This window comes from Thalassophryne amazonica, chromosome 13 (genome assembly GCF_902500255.1).
Source record: "Thalassophryne amazonica chromosome 13, fThaAma1.1, whole genome shotgun sequence".
Lineage (NCBI taxonomy): Eukaryota > Metazoa > Chordata > Actinopteri > Batrachoidiformes > Batrachoididae > Thalassophryne > Thalassophryne amazonica.
In genome coordinates, this window is record NC_047115.1 from 1,346,581 (window position 1) to 1,369,172 (window position 22,592).

The window sequence follows — 22,592 nt, forward strand, 5'->3', positions numbered from 1 at the left end:
TCTTCACTCTCACTGGGGATCAGCCGGTTTATGTCTCCTTATATGTCTCCTCCTCTAATTTCCTACTTTTAAACTCAGATAAAACTGAAGTTATTGTACTTGGCCCCACAAATCTTAGAAACATGGTGTCTAACCAGATCCTTACTCTGGATGGCATTACCCTGACCTCTAGTAATACTGTGAGAAATCTTGGAGTCATTTTTGATCAGGATATGTCATTCAATGCGCATATTAAACAAATATGTAGGACTGCTTTTTTGCATTTACGCAATATCTCTAAAATTAGAAAGGTCTTGTCTCAGAGTGATGCTGAAAAACTAATTCATGCATTTATTTCCTCTAGGCTGGACTACTGTAATTCATTATTATCAGGTTGTCCTAAAAGTTCCCTGAAAAGCCTTCAGTTAATTCAAAATGCTGCAGCTAGAGTACTGACGGGGACTAGAAGGAGAGAGCATATCTCACCCATATTGGCCTCTCTTCATTGGCTTCCTGTTAATTCTAGAATAGAATTTAAAATTATTCTTCTTACTTATAAGGTTTTGAATAATCAGGTCCCATCTTATCTTAGGGACCTCGTAGTACCATATCACCCCAATAGAGCGCTTCGCTCTCAGACTGCAGGCTTACTTGTAGTTCCTAGGGTTTGTAAGAGTAGAATGGGAGGCAGAGCCTTCAGCTTTCAGGCTCCTCTCCTGTGGAACCAGCTCCCAATTCAGATCAGGGAGACAGACACCCTCTTTACTTTTAAGATTAGGCTTAAAACTTTCCTTTTTGCTAAAGCTTATAGTTAGGGCTGGATCAGGTGACCCTGAACCATCCCTTAGTTATGCTGCTATAGACGTAGACTGCTGGGGGGTTCCCATGATGCACTGTTTCTTTCTCTTTTTGCTCTGTATGCACCACTCTGCATTTAATCATTAGTGATTGATCTCTGCTCCCCTCCACAGCATGTCTTTTTCCTGGTTCTCTCCCTCAGCCCCAACCAGTCCCAGCAGAAGACTGCCCCTCCCTGAGCCTGGTTCTGCTGGAGGTTTCTTCCTGTTAAAAGGGAGTTTTTCCTTCCCACTGTAGCCAAGTGCTTGCTCACAGGGGGTCGTTTTGACCGTTGGGGTTTTACATAATTATTGTATGGCCTTGCCTTACAATATAAAGCGCCTTGGGGCAACTGTTTGTTGTGATTTGGTGCTATTTAAATAAAATTGATTGATTGATTGATATTTTTGGATTACTGGAGTCATTTGAAGTTCTCACTCACTGTTTAATCTCTGTGAAAGATAGAAATGTGTAAAACATTAAAACGAGGAGTGTTTCAATGAAAACTATCAAATTGTCTGATATTTGCAAAATATTATTTTGGGGGTGTGTCTAAGGTTTTGGATGCTTTACTGCCACAAAAAGGTAGAACTAGAAACCACAGCTGTGTTCTGTGAGGTATCAGGAGCCTTATTGTCTGTGAAGCAGTTTAACAAATCACTTGTAGCACAACAGTACACTAGCTCCGCCCATGTGCTCCGTTAGGCCCCGTTAAGTACACGTGTCAAAAGGGTACGAAAATGTTGGTAAATTCCGTGCGATGAAAATGTTTTACACAAATTGATTAATTGTGAATTCAGTTTTATGCGTTTGTGAATTAACATCAGCTGCAAATTTGACTTCTTGCTTAAGTTGATGCTAACGCGAGAATGAATTGGCAACATTTGTGAATATGTTTTGATGTTCACGCGAAGGCCAATTAGTGCTAAGCCAATGTTTGTCAGCGACTGCGATATGATTGAATGAGTCCAGAATTTTCCTGGATGTGCTCCGCCTCTGATGCGGTTTCACCCTGCAAAAGACAGTTTCACCAAAAACATAAGGATTACAATCTTGTCCTTGTTTCCTCTCCTCACTTCCTCTGCTTTTCTCATATCCTCTGCTCATTTCCTTTCTTCTTGTATTTTCTCCTCCACTTTTTCATTTCGTTTTCTACTCCTTTTTTCTGTCTACCTCATTTTCAAAAATTTTCTCCTCCTCCTCTCTTCTTTCACTCCATCTATCTGATCTTTATTCCAGCTGCTAAAAATGCTAACGCTGTTAACATTCTGACAAGAGTTTAACTGTCTGCGAGTTTGAGCAAAGAGTAAAAATTTGTCTGAGGTGAGTGAATAATTGAAAATAATCCATGACGTTAGTGCTCTGCTGAGGATTATCAGCTAACGTTAGCCTTTAGCTACAGGAAGGAATCAGTCACCGTCAAGCTGAGTGAAAGTTTTATATTTGGAAATTGTTTGTTGTTATTTTTTACCAAATAAAGGCAAACAGTTTTTTTTTAAATTGTTACTGCCGTAACTGCAAGAAAAGTCTTAACTTTAAATAATTTAGATTTTTTATTTTAATTTTTTTAAACTATCAAATAATCAAAGTAGCACAGTGTAGTTTCATATTTCTTTTTATTTAATGTACACATTACTTTTCATGCTATTTTATTTGTCTAAAAATAAATGTCCAAGGTTCATTATAATATTAATCAAGAAATGATCTCAACAGATAAATTATAGTTTTAATTTACAGATGAACATCAGAAGTTTTCTAATGTAAGAAAAGTTTATTTAACTAAAAAAATGTACAGTAATCAGAAATTGATCTTGAAGAAGACAGGGCCTTCCAGGCAGTCACCCCACGGCTCTGGAATGCCCATCCAGAGACCCTGAGGGCCCCACAGAGTGTGGGGGCATTTAAAAAAGGCCTCAAGACATTTTTATTTAAAAGGGCCTTTTAAAATGTTAAAAATGTTAAAATGTTTAAAATGTTATGATTTTATCTGTGTGGTTATGTTTTATAAATATATTTTATTGTTCTTGACCCTGTATATTGTTTGTTTTTAGTCTCTGCTCCGTAGCACTTTGAGATTCCATGGAATGTAAAGTGCGTTACAAATAAATGTGTTAGATGTTGTGTGAAATGTAAATTAAAACAGAATACAATGATTTGCAAATCCTCTTCAACCTATATTCAATTGAATACACCACAAAGACAAGATATTTCATGTTCAAACTGATAAACTTTATTGTTTTTGTGCAAATATTTGCTCATTTTGAAATTGATGCCTGCAACACGTTTAAAAAAAAGCTGGGACAGTGGTAACAAAAAACTGGGAAAGTTGATGAATGCTCAAAGAACACCTGTTTGGAACATTCCATAGGTGCACAGGTTATGATTGGGTATAAAAGGGGCATCCCCAAAAGGCTCAGCCATTCACAAACAAAGATGGGGTGAGGATCACCACTTTGTGAACAACCGTGTGAAAAAGTAGTCAAACAGTTTAAGAACAATGTTTCTCATCGTTCAATTACAAGGAATTTAGGGATTCCATCATCTACAGTCCATAATATAATCAGAAGATTCAGGGAATCTGGAGAATTTTCTGCATGTAAGTGGCAAGGCCGAAAACCAACATTGAATGCCCGTGACTTTCGATCCCTCAGGCAGCACTTCATTAAAAACCGACATCATTGTGGAAAGGATATTACCGCGTGGGCTCAGGAACACTTCAGAAAACCATTGTCAGTTAACACAGTTCGTTGCTACATCTACAAGTGCAAGGTAAAATTCTACCATGCAAAGCGAAAGTCATACAGTGGGTCCAAAAAGTATTTAGTCAGCCCCTGATTGTGCAAGTTCTCCTACTTAGAAAGATGAGAGAGGTCTGTAATTTTCATCATTGGTACACTTCAACTATGAGAGACAAAATGAGGGGAAAAAAATCCAGGAAATCTAATTGTAGGTTTTTTTAAAAAATTATTTGTAAATTATGGTGGAAAATAAGCTCTCACAGAGCTGTAACTTCTTCCTTAAGAAGCTCTTCTGTCCTCCACCTGTTACCTGTATTAATGGCACCTGTTGGAACTTATCTGTATAAAAGAAACCTGTCCACAGCCTCAAACAGTCAGACCCCAAACTCAACCATGGCCAAGACCAAAGATTTGTTGAAGGACTCCAGGAAGAACATTGTAGACCTGCACCAGGCTGGGAAAAGTGAATCTACAATAGTCAAACAGGTTGGTGTGAATAAATCAACTGTGGGAACAATTGTAAGAAAATGGAAGACATACAAGACCATTGATAATCTCCCTTGATCTAGGGCTCCACGCAAGATCTCACCCCGTGGGGTCAAAATGATCATGAGAACGGTGAGCAAAACTCCCAGAACTACATGGGGGGACCTGATGACCTGCAGAGAGCTGGGACCAAAGTAACAAAGGCCACACACTACGCAGAGAGGGACTCAAATCCTGCAGTGCCAGGCGTGTCCCCCTGCTTAAGACAGTACGTATCCAGGCCTGTCTGAAGTTTGCCAGAGAGCATATGGATGATACAGAAAAGGATTGGGAGAATATCATGTGGTCAGATGAAACCAAAATAAAACATTTTGGTAAAAAAAAAACTCAACTTGTCATGTTTGGAGGAAGAAGAATGCTGAGTTGGATCCCAAGAACAGCATATCTGCTGTGAAGCATGGTGGTGGAAACATCATGCTTTGGGGCTGTTTTTCTGCAAAGGGAACAGGACGACTGATCCGTGTTAAGGGAACAATGAATGGGTCCATGTATCATGAGATTTTAAGCCAAAACCTCCTTCCATCAGTGAGAGCATTGAAGATACAACCTGGCTGGGTCTTCCAGCATGACAATGATCCCAGACATACCGCTTGGGCAACGATGGAGTGGCTCCGTAAAAAGCATTTCAAGGTCCTGGAGTAGCCGAGCCAGTCTCCAGACGTCAACCCCATAGAAAATTTGTTGAGGGAGTTGAAAGTCCATGTTGCCCAGCGACAGCCCCAAAACATCACTGCTCTAGAGATGATCTGCATGGAGGAATGGACCAAAATACCAGCTACAGTGTGTGCAAACCTGGTGAAGACTTACAGGAATCGTTTGACCTCTGTCATTGCCAACAAAGATTATGTTACAAAGTATTGAGTTGAACTTTTGTTATTGACCACATACTTCCACCAAAATTTGCAAATAAATTCTTTAAAAATCCTACAATGTGATTTCCTGGATTTTTTTTCTCATTGTTGAAGTGTACCTATGATGAAAATTACAGACCTCTCTCATCTTTCTAAGTAGGAGAACTTGCACAATCAGGGGCTGACTAAATACTTCTTTACCCTACTGTACATCAACAACATCCAGAAACACCGCCACCTTCTCTGGGCTCGAGCTCATTTGAAATGGACAGACGCAAAGTGGAAAAGTGTGCTGTGGTCTGATGAGTCCACATTTTAGATTGTTTTTGGAAATCATGGACGTCGTGTCCTCTGGACAAAAGAGGAAAAAGACCATCCAGATTGTTACCAGTGCAAAGTTCAAAAGCCAGCATCTGTGATGGTATGGGGGTGTGTTAGTGCCCATGACATGGACAACTTACACATCTGTGATGGCACCATCAATGCTGAAAGGTACATCCAGGTTTTGGAGCAACACATGCTGCCATCCAAGCAACGTCTTTTTCAGGGACGTCCCTGCTTATTTCAGCAAGACAATGCCAAGCCACATTCTGCACGTGTTCCAACAGTGTGGCTTTGTAGTAAAAGAGTGCAGGTACTAGACTGGCCTGCCTGCAGTCCAGACCTGTCGCCCATTGAAAATGTGTGGCACATTATGAAGCACAAAATACGACAACTGAGACCCCGGACTGTTGAACAACTGAAGTCGTACATCAAGCAAGAATGGGAAAGAATTCCACCTACAAAGCTTCAACAGTTAGTGTCCTCAGTTCCCAAACACTTGAGTGTTGTTAGAAGGAAAGGTGATGTAACACAGAGGGAAACGTACCACTGTACCAGCTTTTTAGAAACATGTTGCAGGCATCCATTTCAAAATGAGCAAATATTTGCTTATTTGCAGTTTGAACATTAAATATCTTGTCTTTGTGGTGTATTCCATTGAATATAGGCTGAAGAGGATTTGAAAATCATTGTATTCTGTTTTATTTACATTTTACTCAACGTCCCAACTTCATTGGAATTGGGGTTGTAAACACACATTTATAAGGATTTTAAGGTGCCCAAGAATTTGAAAAGAAATATCAGTAGCTCCAAAACTCCTGCCAAAACTAGGAAAACTGAGAAGTGAGTGAAAGTTGAACAATTTGATGCATTAATGTGCCATAAATACTACAGTTGTTCCATTTGAATTGATACTGAAAATTATTACTTTTGAGTTCTTTGAATTGTCCTTTACTGTGTACTTTTCTGAACCACAGTGTGTGTTTGGTACCACAAAGACTGGGGTGGAAAACTTGACCTGACCAACAAAAAATAACATTTTTTGGAGATTTTATTTAGTGGTTGAATACACCTGAAAATGCACCACAAGTTTTGTGGGGGAGAAACCCCAGACCCCCCACCAGGGGCTTCATGCTTTTGGCCCTTGCCAAAAATCTTCAGGCTTCTTTCCATGGCCCATTTTCATCACTGTTCCCTCATTTCCTTTTTTATTCCCTTTTCCTCTCCTCTTGTTCTTGGTACTGTGTATCTCCTCATTTCCTTACTTCTCGTTCCCTCTCCTCTCCGTCAGGCTCTGTATGAACAGTTGGCTGATAAACGAGGTCACCGTGTGTGTGTCTGTTTTCGTTTATTCTCAACATCACTTAACATCTGACATTTTTGTTGGGGGAGGAAACACACACACACTCATACGGTCTCTTTGGTGGTGTAAGACTAAAAGTGCATTATGCAACCATGTCCTCGACGGTGCTAATGTCATGTGCTGGGGGGGCTCGATGGCGATATGCCAACACAAACTCTTAATACACACACACACACTGCACAAGCCCATAACATGTAGAGATCATAAATAAGTCACTCCATTAAAATGTTTGTTGAGACTGACTCACTGCTCGCAACACGTGGCCAAACCTGATCTGATGCCAAGACTTTGGGCAGACATTCAGAGGTGGGGGGGCTCTGTTTGCTTTCTCTGATGTATTTTCAGCCGTCATTGTTTGTGTTACATGATGGCCTTTAAAACACAATTTATCGTTTTTCCAAACGCGATCGCCGCTGCATGACTGGTCCAAGAGGTTCAGTGGAACCGGAGACGTGACGCCCCCATGTGGAGCCCTAAAGACTGTGGTGGTGGTGGTGTTTCTGACGAGTGTTTAATGACTGATTGGTAACTGCGTGAACGTGCATCAGCAGAATTCACACGTTCATAGTGCAGGTTAGACTTTGGGAAGGACATGAGAGATGATGAGCTCATTTGTCCACACGTCCGCCCCGGCTGCTCCACCTGTCACCCTTTTTAGCCTTTTTGTCTTGATTCTGAGTAATAAATTCTTCATTTCATTGGTTTTGGTCCGTGTATCATTCTTTAGTGCAGCGCTGAATAAAAAGAGATGTTGTCACCTTATTGTGAACTGTGCACTGTTGATGAATTGTAAATATTCATCCATTGGTCCCATAACGAACCCAAGAAACATACAAAAAGTGTTTTTGATTTGTTTCAGGTTTTAGAAAATATTGTGTGTAAATTGATAGACAATTCTGCGTAATGGACTCAAATAGAAATGACTGATATAATCAATATAACTGATTGATTTTAGTGTCATTTTATCAGATACGTGCAGCTGTGATGTGAGGAAAGATTAACCATTCAGAAGGAGTAGAATGAGCAAGTGTAAATGACTGACAGTGTTTGTGTGCCCTGATGGCAGTAAAGAGTGACTCTGGGTTAGTTTTGTGTCCCAGCAGCCTCTGTGCAGCTTTGGATAACAGAGAGCAAAGATCAGAGAGAAATCCTCAGTAATCCCTTCGGATGCTGTCGTCTAACAAACCAATGGGGCAGCGTTCACAACCAGATCATATCCACATAATCAGTCACTGCTCCCGTTTGTCCTCCCACATGTTCTACAAAATAAGATGTATTGGAAACAAATATTCTAAAGTATAAACCAAAACTACAACAAGTGACTTGATCGACTGGCATTTGAAGGAGCCCAGACCCGGGTGCAGATCTTTAGGAGTGATGAGGGTGGACAGGATTAGGAATGAACATATCAGAGGGACATCTCAGGCAGGACGGTTTGGAGACAGTCAGAGATGTGAGACTGAGATGGTTTAAACGTTTAGAGGAAACATCCAGGGTACATAGGGAGAAGGATGCTGAGGATGGAGCTACCAGGCGGGAGGACAAAGAGGAGGTTCATGGATCTGCTGAGGGAGGACATGCAGGTGGTTGGTGAGACAGAGGAGCATACAGGGGACAGGGTGAGATGGAGACAGATGATGTGCTGTGGCGCCCCCTAATGGGAGCAGCCCAAAGAAGAATTTGTTGTCATGTACTCTTACAGCTAGTTATCTTTTGACAAGTCGGGTGTTGGTACGTGAACATGTTCTTTGAGTTCAATTGCATCAGTCATTAAAAAAGGCTGTGACAAGCTGCAGTACATCTGCCTGGAAAAACTCAGTGTGCAGGGGGACAAGTGAGGGAAGCCATCAAGACATGCTGACAACTCTGAGAGGGACAGGCTTCAGTGGCTGTGACTGGAGACGTTTATGAGTCATCAGAGCTTCATGATCGTGTGGAGAACATGTGGACTCAGTGGCGTTTTCCTTCTGGCAAACCCGAGCCTGAAACACTTTTGTTGTTGTTGTTGTTGTTGTTTGGAAGCTTTCTGATGTGCAGCAGCTAAAGTGTCGTCCATGTGGAACTGATCATTGTGCACTATAATCTGACACAGTAAAGAGGTTTCATGTGTTGTTCTTGGGATGTGTGTTTTACTTTTTCTTTTTGCTCTCTGCAGCCGCCAGCAGCAGTTGGCTTCAGGAACACGTGGCAGATCTGAGCCGCAGGTAAACACTCGCCACTTAAACGAACCACAGAATTCTCTGATCAGTGCACCTCTGTCTCAGATGGGAATGAGAAGACATTCCACAACACACACCTGGCCCACTGTGTATGTTGTATTGGGAATCGGTGTGTTTACACGTGTGTGTACGCATGCACATATGAGCTGCTTTCTGAGGTCAGAGGTTATGAGGAGTCACATATTGGAGTTGGTTGGAAGAAAATGTATCAGTGTCAGAAACCTCTCTAAGCTCCGCCCCGTTTCCTAAGGCATCTGCCCTAATCCCCTGTGACTTTAGGCTTCATGTGGTGTTTCGGTGTTCACAGTAGAACTTGTTGGCTTTAGTGGCCTTAAAGTACAAACCCAAAGTCTGTCAAAAGTTTTATGTTTGTCCACCAAACGTTAGCAGTGAGACGATGTGTTCAGTTCACGGGAAGAGATGATGCACGATATTGGGTTCACACGAATGAATCGAGATGGTATTCTAACGCAGTTTGTAAAGTTTTTCGTGTGAGTGAAAGTCATAATATGCAGAAACGAAGCAGGTGTGTTTTGAAACATTTTAATGAATCATCATGTAACAAAGTCACTTCAGTTCTACTTTTGCAGGATGACTTATATCCAAAGTCCCTTCAGAATCATCTCTCTCTCTCTCTCTCTCTCTCTCTCTCTCTCTCTCTCTCTCTCTCACTCACTCACTCACACACACACACACACACACACACACACACACACTTTGGGATCCACCGGTGTTGCGGATGGCCAGTTTTAGACAGAGATGGTTAGTAGGAGGTGAGGAATCACTGTGTTCACACACCGTGTTTCAGAAGAAGGAGGTGGATTATAGGGTGTGTGTGTGTGTGTGTGTGTGTGTGTGTGTGTGTGTGTGTGTGTGTGTGTGTGTGTGTGTGTGTGTGTGTGTGTGTGTGTGTGTGTGTGTGTGTGTGTGTGTGTGTGTGTGTGTACAGAGTGAAGCTTCTTACTCTGTGTTTTCTAAGATGGTGCTCAGAGACTAATCCATTAACCGGTTACCAGCAGGTGAATTGTTAATTTAGTCTCATTGAGATCGAGATCTTTTTTACAAGTGAGACCTGGACAATTCTAAAGTTCCCAGTCCACCTAACCTGCATGTCTTTGTATGTGGGAGGAATCGAACCTATGACATTTCTGCTGTGAGTCAGTAGTGCTAACCACTAAACCACCATGTTGTTGCAGTGCTCAAGAATGTGATGTGTTCATCTTGTAAAAAAACAAAACTGCAGGTGTGACATCGCGCATGTGGATAGATTCATTTAACTGCTGTTTCTGCGCCTGTTAGTGGACTGACGCTCTGTGTTGCTCCTGACACTGAATATGACATGCCCTTGTGTAATCCCACGCCTGAGCTGGGTTCAGTGGATGCAGGTTCTCCGGGTCGACAGCCCGGAGAGTTCTGCAGCAAAGCTGAGCTGTAATTGGCTGAGGCGGGACATCCCAGCCCAGTTTCCTGTCTGCACGTGTGTGTGTGTGTGTGTATTTAATGTGCTCGCTCGGCTGTCCCCGTTTAACCCAAACAGGGTTTGGAGGCCAACTGGGTTATATAAAGTCTGCTGCTGTATTTGCCTCACAGTCGGCGGCATTAACGTCACGAACAACACGCCGAGACAAACACACATAGCTGCAAGGAGAAAACCAGCTGCAAATTAAAATATTTTCTTTATTATTATTATTATTATATTTTTGGAACAAAACTTGTTAGCACATTGATAACATTCTGTTCCAGTCTCCACTTTCATCTTCTGTTCATGTCCATTTTTATTTTTTATTTCTTACTTGTTTCCATTGCAAGAAAACATTCCTATGTTTTCCAAGAAATTTTTGAATTGATACTTATTTTAATTGCTTGGGAGAGACAGACACTGTATCCATTGACATTGTGGAATTATCAAAAAAAAAAGCCTTCCTGAGTTGATTTGGATATTTTTCAGAAATTCTAAACATGATTCCTGATAGTTTGCTGGTGGAAATGAGTTGGACATGTAGTACCAGTTTCATTCAACAGATGGCGCAATATATTGTAGACGAATTTGAGAATTTTAATTTTCAAAATTAATTCTTATTAAGTAATAACAGACACAGGAGATTTCTTTGGAGCAAACTGAGCAGTGATGATTTACTTAACCCTCTGGGGTCCGAGGGCATTTTTTGGACAGTTCACTCGTCTGGCATAAATGTTTTATTATTGCTGTTAACAGCTCTCCCTGCATCCCACAATCAAGTTTTATGTCTCTTTTTTTCTGGACAACCTGTTCTTTCATAATATATATGCTTTTGTTGTGTTATATAAGTGTAATAAAAGTTTACAATCACAAATAAAGAAAAAAGTAAAGTGGAAAATAATTTTCCACAAACATTTATTCAAAACACACAGCAAACTATAATAAACAACTGTTTTGACACTTTATAAAGGTAATTTGAGGTTTTGTGTAAAAGACTGTACAACAAAAAAGTTCAAACAATAAACACAAATGCACATTTTGAACAATATATACAAAATGGTCTATGCGTTTATGCTCCAGTCTGAGGAGCGGCCCCTCTCCCTCACCCAATTGATATGGTAAACAGTGCTTTACGCCAGAGGGAGAGAGCCACAGAGTAATCGGAGTAAGATTCAAATGCAAACTAGTGGAGCAATCCTGATAGTTACACACTCTTTGAGCATGTGAGATTGTCATGCGAGGCTCTCCATCTGCTTTCTCTTTCACTGTGTGTAATGGCGCAGGGCGCATTGGAGGAGTTAGGGGGATATTCAAACGGCCAACTCGTAAGATATCACTCCTGAAAACGATCTTTGGTTTATCACGTGAGGTAAATCTGCCCTACGATTGGATTTTGGAAAACCATGTGATGGTGAACCAATTCCAATTGGACACTCACATTGCGCACGTCATCACACAGCTTCTGTGAGGAGTACAAAGATGGCCGATGGCTGGCTCGAAAGTCCGCAGAGTTAACTTTTCAGCAAGAAAAAAAGAAAGTTTCTATCTCATATCATTAAAAAGTTATTTATAATTTAGTAAAGCTTGGTCCCAGGCGTCGTATACGACGCCGTCAGCCCCAGAGGGTTAAAGGCGCAGCAGACACAGACAGTGGAGCAGATAACTGTAACAATTGTTCATTTCTGGAAAGAAGCACCAAAGTTGGCACAAATACTCCTTAGACATTACTCTTTTGAAAAAACTGAGTAGCCACTTGAATTTTCAGTACGCGGCCAGGTAGGGGTCAATTGAAGAATTACACAGCGGTCAAAATTTAAAAATGCTCCAATCATATTGAAAGCTATATCACATTATTTTTCTGATCACAACGATACCAAAAAGGTATAGTTTGGACTATCTATGACTGAATGTTATGGAGTTATGGGGTAAAAACAACAAGAATGGTGACAAAGGTCAATTTCAGTTTATACAGGGGTTGCTCCAATTTTGGTAAAAAGTGGTGCAAATTATTGGTTGAACTAATAGGATTAATAAATGAAATAGTTTTGACTGTGTTGAATGCTTGGTCTGCAAGGTAAAGATAGAGCAATGTCGACGTCCATTGGATTCTATGACATGTGACATGTGTTACCTGGTAACATGATATCTAAGCATGCCACATAGTGCAAACTATTCCTTTTTAAAACCCCATTAACTCAACCAATAATTTAATCACATTTTACAATATTTAGAGCAACTTTAACATCTGACCCCTGTACAAACTAATGCTGACCTTTGTTACCATTCTTGCTGTTTTTACCCCATAACTCCATAACATTCAGTCATAGATAGTCCAAACTATACCTTTTGGTATCGTTGTGATCAGACAAATACTGTGGTATAGCTTTCAATGTGATTTAAACATTTTTAAATTTTGACCCCTGTGTATAATTCTTTAATTGACCCCTACCTGGCCGCCTACTGAAAATTCAAGTGGCTACTCAGTTTTTTCAAAAGAGTAATGTCTAAGGAGTATTTGTGCCAACTTTGGTGCTTCTTTCCAGATTTGAAGGATTCCTCTGTAAATATTCTGTTATCTGCTGCACTAAGAGCGCAGAAATTAAGGATGGCGGCAAGTCTTTATTTCTGTTGAAACATTGAGGCGACATCCCATGGTGTTTAGCAAATGGGCAAACGGGCCCTGTGGTGCTTACCTAATGGCTGACCGGGTGCTGTGGTGCTTACCTAATGGCTGACCGGGTGCTGTGGTGCTTACCTAATGGGTGACTGGGGACTGTGGTGTTAAGCAAATGGGCGACCACATGCCATGGTTTTTAGCAAATGGGTGACTGGGGGCCATGGTGTTTAGCATTTGGGTGGCGTGGTGCTTAGCAGTTGGGCAACCAGACTCCGGCTGCCGGTGTCGCAGACCGAACAGTCTGCCTCTAAAAATCATTCCACCTTTTGCATCTGCGCATGCGTCATTTCTGACCACAGCAGCACATCTGAGACGGAGTCTCTTCACCTAAAACAATCGAATGGATTAATGATGATAAAGGTAAAACCTCTTAAATCATTCTAAAGTCAGTTTGAAGCAGAAACGAGGTGAAATTCCATGATGTTTTGAAATGTCCGACGCACAATAAACGTATCAGCTAGCAGCTCCTTTAGCTGCGGTGCTCTGATCACTTCCGCCGCCTTTTATGATGAAATAATGCTGAATTTATGTGGAAATGATTGTTGTAGAAAAGCTTCAGATATTTTTCGCTGAGACAGATGATAACGGGAGGCAGTTTGAAGCAGAAACAAGGTGTTAATCCGTGAACTGCGTCATTGGGGGGACCTATTTTTAGGGGGACCGTTTGGTCTGTCACACCGGTATTCATAGGCGTGTCCATCAGTCACAGCTGGTCAGTGACACATAATCATGGTTCCTGATTGCAACAGTCAGTCTGTATGATGTCGGTGTTAAATTCACTCTCGACTCTGCAGTTGTTTTGGAGTCATTCTGTTGAGGCGTTATCAGTCATGTGCACTAACCCAGCTTGTTTGTTTGTTTTTCAGTTTGTGTGGCATTATTCCAGGTCTCAGCAGCGTCCTGCTGCCCAGGATGAACCCGTTTGTCCTGATCAACATGGCTGGAGCGCTCTCCCTCAGCGCCACGTACATGCTCATCGAGATCAAGTGAGAATGGATCATCTCCGCTTCTGTGGCTGTAAAGTTCCCACATTCACCAGAGGTTGTCGCTGTTTCACCAAACCTCTGAAACGGCACATTCTGTGGCTGGTGGCGGCTTTTCTAACCCTCCTGATGTTGTTGTTGTTGTAGTAGTAGTAATAATTAATAATAAGTTGTTGTATAAAATTATACAATTAGGAGTATTTTAATACCAAGAGTTACACATCAAAACTTCCATGAGTTATTTTTCTGCTGTGGACTTAAAATACAAAGATTATTTAATAGAACCAGCAGGTCACAGTGTACAAAATACTACAAAATATAAAAATAGATACAGAATGCTGCCACCAGATTATTGACACGTAGCAGAAGGTCTGAACATATCACACCCATTTTGGCATCTTTGCACTGGCTCCCTGTCTCTGAGAGCAGATTTTAAGGTTTTGTTATTGACTTATAAGGTTGTTCATGGACTGGCGCCATCTTATCTGGCCGATTTGGTAATAATGTTTTTAAATGGTTGATTTATTTATTTATTAATTGAGCAGTTTGTTAAATTATTTATGTGTCTGTATATATTTATAGTTAAGATCATGTCATCTATCATCAACAATAGTTCATCACTGGGCTGCAACTGTGGCTAAAAAATTGCGAGCACCATTCACAAGGGATTTTCCAAAACGTCTCGAAACGTTCATTGGGGCTTCTCAGTTTCCTCACATTAGTCTCGCTGTGGTGTCGCTGGAATTTTCAGCATGTTCAAAAAAATTAGCAACACAAATGTTCCCAAAATAGTCAGTCATCGCGGGCGTCTCAAACCTGTTTCAATTTAGTTTCTGTGAGTCACAAGAGTGTGCAAAATGTGAGACACAAAATGCACCGCCGCTGCTGGTCATCTATTTATTTATTTTCCTTTTCTTTTTCTTGACCAATCTAAAGTGGTTGTTGTTGGTTCGTCACACCTAGGGATATGTGTGATTCACACGGTCGCTGCTACTGTGCGCTAACATCCAGGTATTCATAGTCTTAACATCTTCAGTCATGTTTGAATGTCGTTAAATGGGTTATTCCTCGTGAGTACAGCTTACCAGGTCTGCACTTTATAAGACAGCCTGTTACCAGGTCTGCACTTTATAAGCCAGCTTGTTGCCGGGTCTGCACTTTATAAGCCAGCCTGTTACCGGGTCTGCACTTTATAAGCCAGCTTGTTGCCGGGTCTGCACTTTATAAGCCAGCTTGTTGCAGGGTCTGCACTTTATAAGCCAGCCTGTTACCATGTCTGCACTTTATAAACCAGCTTGTTGCCGGGTCTGCACTTTATAAGCTAGCCTGTTGCCGGGTCTGCACTTTATAAGCCAGCCTGTTACCGGGTCTGCACTTTATAAGCTAGCCTGTTGCCGGGTCTGCACTTTATAAGCCAGCTTGTTGCTGGGTCTGCACTTTATAAGCTAGCCTGTTGCCGGGTCTGCACTTTATAAGCTAGCCTGTTGCCGGGTCTGCACTTTATAAGCCAGCTTGTTGCCGGGTCTGCACTTTATAAGCTAGCCTGTTGCCGGGTCTGCACTTTATAAGCCAGCTTGTTGCCGGGTCTGCACTTTATAAGCTAGCCTGTTGCCGGGTCTGCACTTTATAAGCCAGCTTGTTGCTGGGTCTGCACTTTATAAGCTAGCCTGTTGCAGGGTCTGCACTTTATAAGCCAGCCTGTTACCATGTCTGCACTTTATAAACCAGCTTGTTGCCGGGTCTGCACTTTATAAGCTAGCCTGTTGCCAGGTCTGCACTTTATAAGCTAGCCTGTTGCCGGGTCTGCACTTTATAAGCCAGCTTGTTGCCGGGTCTGCACTTTATAAGCTAGCCTGTTGCCGGGTCTGCACTTTATAAGCTAGCCTGTTGCCGGGTCTGCACTTTAGAAGCCAGCCTGTTGCCGGGTCTGCACTTTATAAGCCAGCCTGTTCCTCGGTAAGTCGGATTAAGCCATTTCATCCAGTTTTTGCACTTTTTTGGATCATGGGTGATTGTAATAGAATGCTGCGCTGTGGAATTAGGGTGTAAGGGACGTCACTGGATTCTGGTCATTATTTGAAAGTGGAAAATATTTTAGCACAATTTCTGCATAAAACGTGAATCACTTGTTGATTATTATGGTAACTCGGCTATCATAATTCATGCATTTATTTCCTCTAGGCTGGACTATTGTAATTCATTATTATCAGGTTGTCCTAAAAGTTCCCTGAAAAGCCTTCAGTTAATTCAAAATGCTGCAGCTAGAGTACTGACGGGGACTAGAAGGAGAGAGCATATCTCACCCATATTGGCCTCTCTTCATTGGCTTCCTGTTAATTCTAGAATAGAATTTAAAATTCTTCTTCTTACTTATAAGGTTTTGAATAATCAGGTCCCATCTTATCTTAGGGACCTCGTAGTACCATATTACCCCATTAGAGCGCTTCGCTCTCAGACTGCGGGCTTACTTGTAGTTCCTAGGGTTTGTAAGAGTAGAATGGGAGGCAGAGCCTTCAGCTTTCAGGCTCCTCTCCTGTGGAACCAGCTCCCAATTCAGATCAGGGAGACAGACACCCTCTCTACTTTTAAGATTAGGCTTAAAACTTTCCTTTTTGCTAAAGCTTATAGTTAGGGCTGGATCAGGTGACCCTGAACCATCCCTTAGTTATGCTGCTATAGACGTAGACTGCTGGGGGGTTCCCATGATGCACTGAGTGTTTCTTTCTCTTTTTGCTCTGTATGCACCACTCTGCATTTAATCATTAGTGATCGATCTCTGCTCCCCTCCACAGCATGTCTTTTTCCTGGTTCTCTCCCTCAGCCCCAACCAGTCCCAGCAGAAGACTGCCCCTCCCTGAGCCTGGTTCTGCTGGAGGTTTCTTCCTGTTAAAAGGGAGTTTTTCCTTCCCACTGTAGCCAAGTGCTTGCTCACAGGGGGTCGTTTTGACCGTTGGGGTTTTACATAATTATTGTATGGCCTTGCCTTACAATATAAAGCGCCTTGGGGCAACTGTTTGTTGTGATTTGGCGCTATATAAAAAAAAATTGATTGATTGATTGATCAAAATGAAGAAATAAATCCTTTTCTTTAAGATTCAGATAAAGTAAAAAGTGTCCTGGAAATAAAAGTCGTTCCATTTTGGTTCATGTGTCCCAATAAAGAAGCAGAGCAGAGGGAATTTCAAATACATTTTAAGCATTTTATTTTATTTTGTCACTTTAATTGTCTCTCTCTCTCTCTCTCTCTCTCTCTCTCTCTCTCTCTCTCTCTCACACACACATTGTATAATATTGGTTTTTTTTTCTCTCTCTCCCTCAGTAATTATAACGCCGTGGACACGGCCTCAGCAGTCGCCATTGCACTCATGATCTTTGGCACCATGTATCCAATGAGCGTCTACAGCGGCAAAGTGCTGCTGCAGGTCAGAAAGTCTCTGTCACACACACACACCATTAAATAATTATTGTGCTTGATCAGAATGGAAATGACACGCCCACTGCTGGTGTGTGAAATATGTGGGTGTGGCCAAAGTTTGTGTGTAGTAATGTTGTGATGTTCTCACTTAAAATTACTGCCCCCTCCCCCCTTTAAATAATAAATGTGGCTTTTGTTTACGGTGAGGTGCTTCACAGGGTTTAGTTGATCATTTAATTTTTTCTCCACAGACCACACCCTCCCACGTCATTGGCCAGCTGGACAAACTCCTCAGAGAGGTGAGCATCAAAGTGTCTGATTCTAAAACGAGAACACTATAACGTACTATTGTTTATTGATGTTCTTCAGCAATTGTGGTGTGAAAATGAGCTCTTTGATGTTCTGCTTGTTTCCATAGTAACTCGGCTTTGAGTCAAAGCGATGAACACATGGCCTTTGTTACATCATAAATATTGTGTTGTTTTTGCGTTTGTCCTGAGGAAGCTTTGCACGTTTGTGTTATGATGCTGCACTTCTGCAGCATCATGTCTGGAAATGTGCATGAAGTTTTTCATCCCGCTGGTCCAACAGTTGTGGTTCCTTAGGAGGAGGGACCAAGCAGATTTTTAATTTCACCAAAGCTGCTTAGTGACATCACAGAGGCTCATTCCACTGTGTCTCTGACCAGGTGTCCACTCTGGACGGCGTGCTGGAGGTTCGTAACGAGCACTTCTGGATCGTCGGCTTCGGATCTCTGGTACGTTATCGGCAGAAAACCAAACCAAATTCAAATTAGACTTATTCTACTCTGTCTGTCTGTCTCCATGTCTGTCTGTCTCTCTGTGTCTGTCTGCTTGTCTTTTAATACTTCTGAGATGATATACACATAGTCTTATGAGATGTTAGCATGCTAACTAGCGCTACAGGCGCGTCACCCTGACACGCGTTTGACTGGAACATATTAGTCCAACTTTGGTTCTGTCAAGCGGTCATGAGGCTCAGCGGGTGCTGCTGCTGATCGTGGTACAGCCACAGTGGATAGTTCAGTGTGACGATACCACGGAATTAAAAAACAAAAAACACTTATTTCCAGACCATAACAAAGCTGTGGATAGATGATGACATCATCGGCCCGCCTTTGGCGAGCAATTGCAGAGTATCAAAGTCCATCCAAAGGAATGCTAACGTTCTGGAAACGCCAGAGTAAAGTGATAATCATGAATATTGTCCTGGATATTGGTTCACATTTAGGTTTAATAATATTGTAATAATATAATATAATAATAGTGAGTGTTGGGTTTTGGTTCAGATTGAGGTGTGTGTGTGTGTGTGTGTGTGTGTGTGTGTGTGTGTGTGTGTGTGTGTGTGTGTGTGTGTGTGTGTGTGTGTGTGTGTGTGTGTGTGTGTCTGCAGGGGGCGCCCTGCCTCCTGGCCTCGTTGCCCTTCCTGTTTGTTGTTGCTATCGGTGTTGTTGTTGTTGCTGATGTTGGTTGTTGGCCCACCGCTAACAGAGCCACTGTCCAAACTGATTTGACCCTCTGACTGCACTCGTGCCCCACGGCGGGGGACGTCTGTGTGTGTGTGTGTGTGTGTGTGTGTGTGTGTGTGTGTGTGTGTGCGCGCGTGCATCCTTTATGAGTCTAAACACTCTCCCCTGAGGACAGCCAAATGAGCAAACGAGGACAGACCGAGTCCTCGTTTCAGCCACAGAATTAAAGCCTCAGTCTTCTCATGTGCAGTTTGTTTGTTTGTTTTTCTTTCTTTCTGAACGACTTGTTAATTTTTACTGTTATTTTTTAAATGTACTTCATATTTTGTGCTTCTTTCTGCCACTCCATTCCTGCCACGCCCTCTGCTCCTCTGTGCCGTGTCTTTCAGGCTGGCTCCGCCCACGTTCGTATTCGCCGCGATGCCAACGAACAGCTGGTTCTGGCTCACGTCACGAACCGTTTGATGCCGCTCGTTTCCACACTGACTGTGCAGATCTTCAAAGACGACTGGACCCGGCCCTTCCTCACGGGGGCGCTCTCCTCCTACTCCTCTGCCCCTCTAGGCCTCCTTGAAGGCTACGTCCCCGTTTCTTCCTCCACCGTCCCTCCCGTGCTGTCCACTGTGGAAGACCTGGACCCGCTGACCTCCACGCCCTCCAAACCAAGCAGCCCTCCTCCTGAGTTTTCTTTCAACACACCTGGAAGGAATCTGCAGCCGGTGGTTCTCCCCGCCCCTGGGCACCACACCCACAGGCCCTATGGCGGCGTGGGACTGGCATATGGCCCGTCTGTTTCCACGGGGATGCTGGGTCAGGGTCTGGTCCCGCCTGGTGGTGGGCTGGGACTCGGTGTGCAGGGTCTAGGGACTAGAAGTGGGACTGGGTTTGCGCTGGGTGTGGCTCCCTCCTCTCAGACCTACAGAACTGCCTTTGGAGGGTCAACGGTGCCGCTCCAGTTTGGATCCAGCGCTCCTCTGACGTCACAGTTACAGTCCAGACAGTACCGACCCTGATCAGGGGATCCAGCTGGAACTGGTTCATTATGGATACTTAGACACGATGTCGTAAACCCGTCAAACGGACCATTTCTCAGCTGTCAGTCCACAGACTGGAAACATATTCGTCAGATTGATTCGAAACTTCGGCGTTAAATGTGGTCATTAGGAAACGAGCGACTTTGGAACGGTATTTATTCAGATGTCAACTTGTTTGTTTACATACGCAGATGTTGGGAAAAGGTTTTCCAAACGCGCACTCATGTTATCAATAAAGGGAGAGAAGGTTATGGGCGTGTCTTTGAGTCTCCTGTTGCTTTGAGCAAACTACAGTGGCCCATCAGGCCAAAATATGTGGAAAAATCAACAAAAGCCACCAGTCTCACTGAAATAATGATCTCAGCTACAAGTTGATGTTAATATTTCAAATTAAGTAAGTTTGTTGTCCATAAGTGCCGGGACACAAAAGTAGATTTGATCTTAAACAAAGGTAAACTTGTGTTGAGACCTTGCAGCACATTTGGGCAACTTTTGTTGCCATCTAGTGGGCGATGGGAGCATTTCAGGGCTTCTGGTCCATTTCTTACTATAAACCCAAAATTCAGTTTTAAAAAAAAAGCATTTTTATAAAAGTCAGAAATTCATGATTTTTTTGGGCAGGCAGAGCTTTGACCTCAGTATTAATATATACAAGTTTAGATTTTGAGCCTTTTCTGTTTCTTGAGTTTTAAGATACAAAAGTTTGTTGGAAGGATGGAATTTTTCCCAACAAATGCAATTTACAGTTACAAAAAAAGAAAAAAATCCAAACTACTACAGGTGATTTAAAGGGTTTAATGACAAAGTATCTACAGCTCATTATTAATTGATTCATTTTCCGCCTCTTATCGGGGTGGCAGCGGAAATGCAGTTAACAAAATGATATATTGTTTTTTTTTTTTTTTTATTATTTTGAAACTGCACACTCTACTAAGTCTGTAACCCATTTATTGATCTACGTTAGTCTTTGCACTCCTACAGCATCTCCCTGCTTCCTCAAAGCATCATGGGAACAGACATCAGAGTGTCCTGGTTTGCTGATATTGGCTGGTGACCCTTTGACCCAGAAACATGGTCCTTCTGCCGCCACTCAAAAACATAAGTTCCTGAAGTGACTCTTTAAACTTATGTAACTTGTAATCTGCTCTGATCTGAGAGTCGAATTTTCCTTTGAAAAGATGAGAAAAATCGACAGCGTAATGGCCACGATGATTGCTGAATGAAGGGCAAAAAAAAAATAAAAAATCACAATTCGTTGAGAAAAGGTGGACAAAAGAGCTTTATCACCGAGCAGCCTGCGAATCAAGAGCGCAAAAGGGACGTAAACGGAACCAAACTAAAACGAAGCTAACGCTGATCTCCATGCCTTACTGCTGGTGCAATTTGTCTGCATCTCTGCGTTGCAGGACTCGGCGCTGGGACAGAGCTCATAGCGCCAAGTTCTGGAGAAACTTCAGAGCATGGGATCCAACCCACTGTGAAGATCTGTGCATACATCGGTGGATCCACCTGCTCTGGTTCCTCGTCCAGAACAAAAGAGGGATCATCTCCATCATTAGAATCCTCACTGTCTGGTTCACACTGACGACACACTGCGCACTCCTTGCTCCAATTAAAAAGAAAAAAAAAGAAAAAAAACCTCTGGTGTGCCGTGGTCACTGCTGTTTCACGGTATTACATTTCTAAGCCATATATATTGATTTACAACAGAAAACTGTCAAAAGGGGGAATAAATATAAGTGTAAAGATGATTGACTATATAATCAGAGCAGTAAAGTGATCAGTCCGTGTGAACGCTGTACAAGTGCGGTTATTCCACGAGCTGCCACTGATCCACAACGTGAATTCTGTCTTCCAGAACAGCTCTTACATACTCTTCTGAATGATCTACCTGTTGCCACATGTACAGAAGGGTTGGATTGTCATTCCTACACTCATATTGTTAAATTTAATAAAAACAAGTGCACGCAGGAGCTGCTGCTGCCGCTGCATTCAAGTAGCATCAGAAATTACACAACTTTTATTGTTTCAAATTCAGGAGTTGCTTGTGGCAAAATAATTGCATCGACACAAACGAGTAATTCTGGCCTATACAAGGTGCCTGAGCCCAGTGAAGCTGACCCCACTCAGATAAAAAAAAAAAAAAAAAAAATTCCAAGAAAACAGGCCGAGTTTGCTGTGTAATGTCTGACGGTACATGAATGCAACAGCTTCTGTACTGTATGAAAACATTCAGCTGGTTGAACGAAGTCAAACTAAACGCTAACGTTACAAAAACTAAGCAAACAATAAAAAACTGCCAAGAATGACAGCAAAATGAAATACAGACGAATTGAGGTTTTTGTTGTCCTTAGTTCAAATTTTTAACAGACAAACAGTTTAAAAATCCTGGCAATGCGCCAGCTGCAGGAACGAGGCTGGGCGAATGTTAAATGATGCCAATGAAAGTCCAGATTTCTTGTTTCGTTCGGGCTTCATTGCCCTTCGTTAAGTGCCGTGTGACCGCGCTGTAACACTGAACTGTATTTACAAAAAAAAAAAATCATATTTGAGGTCAACACATTTAACATCTCAAACAAATGTCACAAAACGATGTCACAATGTGAAAATGTCCATGAAGGAAAACATTTTTGGTTTAATGTCTTCAAAGGGAAAGTTTTGGAATTTATGTTTGTTTGTTT

General features: G+C 42.2%; 1 protein-coding gene across 1 annotated transcript in view; it reads left to right on the forward strand.

The window, feature by feature from the left end:
- slc30a6 (solute carrier family 30 member 6) overlaps positions 1–20,168 on the forward strand; it is an 83,473-nt gene extending 63,305 nt beyond the window's left edge. Inside the window, exons 10-15 of the mRNA XM_034184809.1 lie at positions 8,791–8,839; positions 13,857–13,976; positions 17,293–17,395; positions 17,640–17,687; positions 18,077–18,145; positions 19,267–20,168. Of these exons, the coding sequence (XP_034040700.1) occupies positions 8,791–8,839; positions 13,857–13,976; positions 17,293–17,395; positions 17,640–17,687; positions 18,077–18,145; positions 19,267–19,890 (1,013 nt within the window). The 3' untranslated portion in view covers positions 19,891–20,168. The remainder of the gene's footprint in view (positions 1–8,790; positions 8,840–13,856; positions 13,977–17,292; positions 17,396–17,639; positions 17,688–18,076; positions 18,146–19,266) is intronic.
- The last annotated feature ends 2,424 nt before the right edge of the window (positions 20,169–22,592 follow it).